Source organism: Amblyomma mixtum, chromosome 1, assembly GCF_055824585.1.
Source record: "Amblyomma mixtum isolate Tamu chromosome 1, ASM5582458v1, whole genome shotgun sequence".
NCBI lineage: Eukaryota > Metazoa > Arthropoda > Arachnida > Ixodida > Ixodidae > Amblyomma > Amblyomma mixtum.
Window position 1 is genome coordinate 203,356,851 of NC_143012.1, and position 8,790 is coordinate 203,365,640.

At 55.5% G+C, this 8,790-nt stretch overlaps 1 protein-coding gene across 1 annotated transcript; it reads left to right on the top strand.

Moving 5' to 3' along the window:
• The first annotated feature begins 1,492 nt into the window (after positions 1-1,492).
• LOC149370582 (uncharacterized) lies at positions 1,493-8,354 on the top strand. The gene is made up of 2 exons (XM_089578039.1): positions 1,493-3,006; positions 8,176-8,354. Exons 1-2 carry the CDS (start codon positions 1,743-1,745, stop codon positions 8,352-8,354), a joined length of 1,443 nt encoding a protein of 480 aa, XP_089434165.1. The 5' UTR covers positions 1,493-1,742.
• The last annotated feature ends 436 nt before the right edge of the window (positions 8,355-8,790 follow it).

Consider the following 8,790-nt stretch of genomic DNA (forward strand, 5'->3'; position numbering starts at 1 on the left):
TGCCACATACCTTGCCGACGAACACGCAATATACGTAGATGCTGCACGGCAAAGTGCAAACACATACGTGGCTTGTGCAACGACGCCACAATCTACTCTCGTAACCGCCGCCACAGTAGTAGCTCACTCTTCGACAGCGGCAGAAGAAACCGCCATCGCGCTGGCCATCGCTGACCCACGTACGCGCACAGTCCTAAGCGACTCCAAAAGAGCGATACAAAATTACTCGGCAGGCTTTATCTGCCACCCCGCTGCACGCATCCTTCGCGGCTGCACTCTCGACCATAAGATCAACCTGGTCTGGGTACCCGCCCACGCGGGAAACTCTGGAAACGAAGGGGTCGACCGACTAGCCCGAGGACTAACCAACCGGGCGGCCGGCCCCACGGACCCAGACGCTCTTGCCGAGGCTCCCCAGTCCTTTGCCGAAATTACCAACCTCTACAGAGAGATGAGACGCCAGTTCCCGCCTCCACACTCCGACTTGAATCGAGCGCAAGCCAGCTTGCTCCGCAGGTTGCAGACGCACTCCATCCTTAGCCATTCTAGACTTTCACTCATCACAGACGGGGAATATGATCCCGTCTGCCAAAATTGTTACCAGGGAGAAATCGCCACCCAGGCACACATCCTCTGGGGTTGCGCGGGAAATCCGCCCCCTCGAACCTTACTGCCAGCTCCCTCCGAAGAAGGATGGAACCAACTCCTCAAAAGGCCAGACAAGAGCATCCAACTGGCACTCATTTCGTGGGCCCAGGAAGTCGCCCCCACCTGGGGGCCTCACCAAGCCCACCTGCCCTAAATCCCTCCAATCTATGGCAATAAAGTTGCTTCTCTCTCTCTCTCTCTTCCGCCTTCGCTGTTCCCTGCTGGAGGGCGTTGCAACGTGCGTGTGCCATTGCTTAAAAAAGGAAAGCTAAAGCCAGAAAGGGCGCGTCTTCGCTTGGAGCAGGGTACGAGGTGCGTGACCCACACTTTCGCGTGCCCGTTCCCATGTAAAGGCTGTGGACTCTATAAACGGCCCCCATAGATACCCATGTATGTGCTGGTTTACGATTCGACAGCCAATTCATGGCTGACTCAAGCTCCGACTAGCAGTTTTGTGGTAGATCTTGCGCTGGCTCGAACATAATCAACCACGCACCTTTGCGACATTCAAAGGGCCCACAATCTTTCCGCAGGTAATCGCCTCACATAAGCAAGGCCGTGCGTCGACTTCAATAAATCGTCAAACGTGCGCCTTTGAAACGGATAGCAATCAGTCGAACTTTCTGAATTGTCGCTGTGGTCTTGGTCGTAAGGAGTACAATGAGACAGCATTAGAGATGCATACCGCGTAGGGTCACCTTCTCTGTCGCCTAATTTCCGCCTGTGTGACCATACAACCGGAATTGGTCATTCTCTATTTTACATTCACATATCGTGCAGACTCCTCGTACTAGACTCCTGCTGGTGCGGAACGCGGGCGTTCGCATGTGGCGTTCGCACTCCACATCGGCTCCGTGTCTTTTCGAAGATTCCGACCGAATTTTCACGTGGGCCACCGAAACTTTTCGGCTACATCGACGGATAACGTCACCTGGACCACGGCGACACCACTCTTGAGCCGGTAGGCCCATTTTTTGGACTTTTATCGGACTTTTGAGTGGCCACCTGCGGCCGGGAGCGCTGAGCCTAGCGTAGGCCTAGCGCGCTCCCGGGGCGGGCCCGTGCGGTGCTTGCGTGTCTAGACATCGGCCAGCATGGAACCCCGGGACGCTGACGACCCTATCATGAATGAACCTACCCGGACCTCGGCCCAAGGTTCGGCGAATATTGAAGGTACGGGAGAATCTCCTGCCGCGTCGCCGGTCAATGCGAGTCCCGGACTCGGGGACGCAGTGACCGAGGCCATGGAGACCTCGCCACCGCAGCGGGACGACGGGGCCGACATCGACCCACTGCAAGACGAAGACATGGATCGTTGGGAGCTTGTTTCTTACAAACGGCGCCTAAAAAGGAAAGGCTCGAAGAAAGGCTCGAAGGGGCCAGGCGATCCCCGGGAAGAAGCAAACAAGATAGCGCCGACAGCCGCAGCTGGTGGAGCAGAGACGCAAGCGAGTGGCGTGCCGCGCTTTACATTAAAACCACATCTGGCGGGAGCGCAGCGGCAGATAAGGCCACGTCCGCCGCCGCTACCGAAGGATGATATCAAGATCATTTATCGCCCCAAGGGAGGCCTAAAAATCAGCGAAATCCGTGTCGACCAGGCAACGCAAGCCCTCGTCGCGGCCAGCGGAGGAAAGATCAAGGAAGAAGACTTCATCATGAGACTCCGGCCCGGATCGAACATCATGATTGCGAGCACGCCCGACCTGGACATCGGCGACGTGCTCAGGAAGATCGAAAAGCTCACGATCAATGACCAGACGTATGCAACCAACACCTATCCAGCCCTACCGGACGACTTGAAGCGTGCGGTAATCCACGGCGTCATGCCGGGACAATCACCGGCCCTACTGAAATCGAGGCTGCGGCTTCGATCCCAAGGAGTGAAGATCCTGGAAGCGAGAATGCTGGGCAAGTCGGAAACGGCGCTCATCACGTTCGACGGCCCGTATATCCCGCAGTGGGTCATCTACCGCTCCGGAGAATTCAAGACCTACCCATATCGTCCTACGAGGCAGATCTGCTACGTGTGCGGAGAGCAAGGCCATCGTTCGGACGTCTGTCCAACGCCGAACACCAAGCTCTGCAGGACGTGCGGCACACACGACCCACCAGAAGGCCACCCGTGCAAGGCCAAATGCATGGTGTGCGAAGGCGACCACGTCACCAGGGAGTGCCGTCGACGCCTCAAGACTACTGACGAGCTCCGGGGCAGCACGACCGGCGGCCGGCAGTCCCGGAAACAACAATGGCAGCAGCAGCAGCAGCCGCAGCAGCAGCAGCAGCAGCAGCAGCAGCAGCAACAACAACTGACGCAGCAGCAACAACCGCAGCAGCAGCAGCGGAACCCGCATCTGAGTCGAGAGCGCCGACCCAGGTGGCTTAGCTCGGAGCGGGACCATGGCCGCTCCTCGAGCCGAGGCCCTAGCACCGTGCGAGATCGCAGCCAGAGCCGATCCAGGGATGACTCTTTCCCGCCGCTCAACCGGTCAACGGCCAAGCCGAAGCAGCAGCAGCAGCAGCCGCCGCAGAAACAACAGAAGAAGGGCGGCGTCAAGGTGAGCTGGGGAGCGGGCTCTCCAAACCCACTGATTCCGCACTCGGATCAAGATAATATTACGCGTAACTCGAAAGAAATTAAAGCACTAAGAGAGGAGAATGCACATCTCCGAAAAAAAATCTATGACCTCATTAAAGAGATGCAGGCTCAGAGAACAGGGCACGTACCGCGGCCCCCGACCCCGGCGGCCGAAGTGCAACGATCTCCAACCCCCTTAGCAGTGAACCCCGAAGAATTAAGAGCTTTCATGCAGCGCATGGATGATTTCATGATTCGCACCGAAGGACAGTTCCGCCAAACTCATGCAAGATTAGATGCCATGCAGGTCCAACTCAACCTGTCAGAACAGAACGTCACATTACTACAGCAAAAAGTTTCGTTGCAGGACCAAAGTTTCCGCAACCACGTCAAAAGTCAAAATACGCAACGAATAACAAACGAGGCCCGGGACAGGCTCATACACGAGCGCCGTTTCGGAACTGAAGGCTCCAATCAGAACAATGCCCAAAACCATGGCTAAACAAACTACACTTGAAATCTGGCAATGGAACTGCAGGGGGTACCGCCAAAAGCAGGGACTCCTAATGCAGTTTTTACATACGCAAGGCTCCACACCCGATATAATAGCTTTACAGGAAACTAACACGACACCGTCACTCAAGGGATATACGTGCTACGATAGCGGACGCACGGCAACCTTGGTCAGCAAAAAGTTGGTAGCCATAGCCCATGACCCAATTCCCAACACCAAAATTGAACACTTAGTGACGGAAATTATTCCCAAAAAGAAGCGTAAGGAAAAGAGTGTCTTTATCGTAAACCTCTACAGCCCGCCTCGCCAGCGGGACGCGAATTTTGATACACTCTTTCTAGGGGCCAGCAAACTTGCGAAAAGCAACTCGTTGCTCATTGTAGGCGACTTCAACGCTCGCGGACAGCAATGGGGATACCCCACTAATAATCACAAAGGTATACAGGTCGAGGACGCGGCGGAAGCGATCCAATGTACCCTCTTAACAGACGAACTTCAACCCACGCGCCTTGGCTCTTCGATCTGCCCGGATACGTGTCCGGACTTAACGTTTGTCAGGGGAGTGAAGCACGCAACGTGGGAGAATCTGCTGGAGAATCTAGGCAGTGACCACTATATCCTGAAGACCACGATAGCAGCCACCAACATCAAGCGCAAGCTCGGCACAGCCAAGATCACCAACTGGCCGGCTTTCCGCAAGGCTTGCGCGGACCTGGAAGGGGGGATTACTTCCATAGATGATTGGTGCCAACAACTTAAAGACATCCAGAAGCGGTACACTCAGGAAGTGGATCGCACCGAGCAAACACCAGAGGTGGACCCTCGGCTCATCAGGCTATGGGAGGCACGTCGAGGACTCACCAAGCGCTGGAAGAAGCAGCGCTTTAACAGGAAGCTCAAGCTCAAGATCGCAGAAGTCACCAAGATAGCGGAGGAGTACGCGACCCAACTGGCCAGGCAGAGCTGGCAGCAGTTCAGTAGCTCGCTGGACGGCACCCTCAGCACGGCGAGAACGTGGCGTATACTCAAGACCCTCCTCGACCCTACCCAAACCAGGGCCGAAAGCGGGAAAGCTATCCGCAGACTCGTCCACACCTTCGAGGGTACGGAAGAGGAACTGCTAGATAAGGCCAAAGAGAAATGCTACGGCACGACCTTGCCTGCGGCATACGCGCAACCATACCTGGGGAAACCGAACACCCACTTAGACAGGCCGATCACCAGGGAAGAAGTGTTCGCTGCCATAAAGGCATGCACGCGCAACACTGCGGCGGGAGCAGACAAGATCCAGAACGCACTCATACGCAACCTCAGCGACGAGGCGGTCGACCAACTGACCACCTTCCTCAACGGGCACTGGGCCGCAGGAACGGTTCCTGAAGAGTGGAAGCATGCAGAGGTCGTAATGATCCCCAAACCGGGTAAGAAACTCCAGATCGAAAATCTCCGACCTATCTCACTCACCTCCTGCCTAGGCAAGCTCTACGAGCGAGTCGTTACTCGGAGGCTCCAAAGCTACATGGAAGACGAAGACCTGTACCCCCACAGTATGTTCGGCTTCCGAGCCCACCTCTCCACCCAGGACGTCCTCTTACAACTCAAAGAGGAAGTCCTCACCAACGTCCCGAGCGTAGGCGAGAACGTGGTTATGGCCCTGGACATCAAAGGAGCCTTTGACAACGTTAGCCACACGGCTGTAATGGAAGGACTTGACAACCTCCACTGCGGCGAGAAGATTCACAGCTACGTGAAGGCCTTTCTCTCCAACCGCACTGCAACGGTTGGGCTCGGAGACCTTCGCAGCGCTAAATTTTCGACCCCCAACAAAGGCACACCTCAAGGGTCCGTCATCTCGCCGCTACTTTTCAACGTGGCCATGATCGGCCTCGCGAGACAACTCGAGAAGATCGAAGGCATACAGCACGCAATATACGCTGACGACGTCACGGTCTGGGTTACCACTGGGTCGCTCGGCCAGAAAGAAGAACGACTGCAAGCAGCGGCTACCTGCGTGGAAGAATATGTCAGTGCACGAGGCCTCGCCTGCTCCACCGAAAAATCAGAACTCCTGCGAGTCCACAAAGGGAAACACAAGGAAGGGTCCCTCAATGTCTCCCTCGAAGGACAGCTAATTCCCGAACGAGACAAGATACGAGTCTTGGGAATGTGGCTGCAGAGCAACCAGCGATGCGGCCATACGCTCGGCCTTCTCAAGCAATCGACCACTCAGGTCGCCAGAATGATCACGCGCGTGTCGCAGAAGCGGAGCGGCATGCGAGAGGGGGATACCCTGCGCCTGGTTCAGAGCCTGGTGGTCAGTCGCGTGGGTTACGCCCTCCCGTACTTCAGCCTCAACAAAGGAGAAGTGGATAGTGCAGATACCATACTCCGCAAAGCTTACAAGACTGCCCTGCATCTACCAATGACCACCTCCAACGAAAAACTACTGGCTCTTGGAATTCACAACACCTTCGAAGAGATCAAAGAAGCCCAACTGGTCACGCAGTTAGCTAGGCTCCAGCAGACTCCTACGGGGCGCTCGCTCCTTAGGCGACTGGGGCTAGGCCGAACTGCGGAATTCGAGAATCGTACTGCGAGCATACCGGACGCAATTCGCCAGACGCTAAAGGTTCGCTCCCTTCCCCGGAACATGGACCCCAACTTGCATGCGGCCCGTAGGGCAGCCCGGGCGAGGTATGTACAACAAAATCTAGCTACAAAATCCACAACGGTATACACGGACGCGGCTCCGTATACAGGAAGCTCACATAACAGCACAGTGGCGGTAGTTATTGATTCGAACTTAAAGGAATTAGCTAGCGCCTCAGTGAGGATAACCGAAGGGGAGGAGCTGGCCGTAGCTCTAGCGGCGGTAGCCGGTTATCGAAGCAACATGTCCCTTACCATCCTTACAGATTCGAGAGAAGCGTGCCGTAACTACATGAACGGCCGCATAGGTCGCGCCGCGCTCCGGCTCCTCCAGAGCGCGACCCCACCAAAAGTCACACACAGCATTTACTGGGTGCCAGGACACACCGACATAGCCGGGAACGAACGCGCCGACGAGGTAGCTCGAGGGTATACGAGCCGAGCTTCCTCCCAATCGGACGATCTACCCGACCGAGTCAGCCCTACGTACTCAGACATTCTCAACTACTATAAGGGGGTACGGATCCGCTATCCGCCGCCTCATCCTGATCTAAATCAACTAGAGGCAGTGTATTGGCGAAGATTGCAGACAGGAACATTCCCAAACCTGCATATCCTTAGCAAGATTTACCCGACGCAATATCGGGACACTTGCCCGTGGTGTGGTAGCAAACCATCGTTGTACCACATCACGTGGGAATGCAGTAAAAACGACAACTTTCGCAAAGACCCGAGTGCAGAACAGTGGGAGAGCCGGCTCTCCAGCGGCGATCTGGGTTGCCAACAAGGTCTTATCCAGCACGCCCAACGAGCAGCGAAGCTCAGCGGAGCCCTGGAATAGGGGCACCGACCCTGTGAGAAGAAGGAAGATGGACCTCCTCTTTCTCGTCTGCTACTAGCACCTTTCTAGAGCAATTAAAGTCTTTCCTACCTACCTACCTATCCTCGTACTACTCCTGCTGGCTCAGTGGTGGCGCGGTTAAGCGATGCGCCACTGGCCCTGTAAGTGGCTGGTCACCTTCACAACATCATGTACAAACTAGGCCCAACCCAAGTTTTATTGAGGGTGAAACACAGCCACGGGTGGGGATTGTGAGACCAAGGTTGCTCTTCTCCAGCAACCTCGGACAACCAAGGGAAGTATGGGAATGATTGAAGAAGAACTACAAACCGCGGCAACAATAGTTCAAAATTATGCACAGGCGTGTGGAGTAACCTGCTCTCCCGAAAAATCTCAACTCATAGTCTTCCCTCAACGCAATAATCAGCACACTGTCAACATCCGCATTGACAACTCGGCCATCAAGGCAGTAAGGTCAGACCCTCAAGATGCTAGGTCTGTACATAAACAACAACGGCAATAACCTCCTCACCCTACAGAAACTACGGCTCGTGAGCGAGCAAGTCGCCAGGATGATGGGGGCGCTGCGAGCGCGTGGAGTGACCAGAGGTGCGGTGCATCGGCTCCTGCTATTTTCCCCAGGAATCGTGGAACTTTTCGTGTGACCCCACCGAAATCGTTACTATCACCTTCCCAACATCGAGAGGAACCTGCCAGTACTGGTCCTGAACAGGTAGGCCCAAAACTGGCTGTTTTATGGCAATTTTTCATCATCGCCACGCCGCGGAACGCTAAACCTGCCGAAAGTTAGCCTCGATTCCGTAGGCGCGGGAACTTCCCCGAAGCCACCGCATTATGGCGACCACTACCCAACGCGGCTATGATCCCACTGCAATGGCTTGGACTGAAATCGACATTCAACAGCCTGAACAGCCTCTCCAACAGCCTCTCCTCCCATCGAAGATGAAGGCTTCTTTACGCTGATTTCCATGCGCAAGCGGGCCCAGCGTCCCAAGACATCCAAGGGCGGTGCACCGATGGCGTCGCTCAAATCAACACAGGCATCCGGCAGCGATCGCGCTTCGCTGCCGCTGTATAACAAGACTGCTCTTTGGCGCCCATAAGAGACGCCGAAAATGAACTCCGAAGACATCATTGTGGCTCTCAAGAAAAGGAAAACCATGGACCTCAAGGTGATTTTCCGGCACGGCGAGTTGAGAGCGGCTATTGCCCAGTATGTGGGAGGAGACGCTGGCGCCGCGCTCAGCATATGGCCAGTCTGGACCCAGAATCTCGTGGTTTGTGGAACTCAACACATCGACGCAGCAAATAAGTTGACTAAAGACTTTGACCTCAAGACCGGAGCGGACTCTCATCCATTTCGGGGCCACGTGAAGCTTAATGGTGAGGTGTGCCGGGGTGTGATCAGTGTGCGGGCTGATGAGACGACGGCTACCCTCAAGAATAAGGTGCAGTGGCGCGGAGGCGAGATAGCCTTTGTGCGCAAACTGGGTAACACAAATGTGGCGGTGCTCGCCTTTGTGGGCCGCAAGGTGCCCC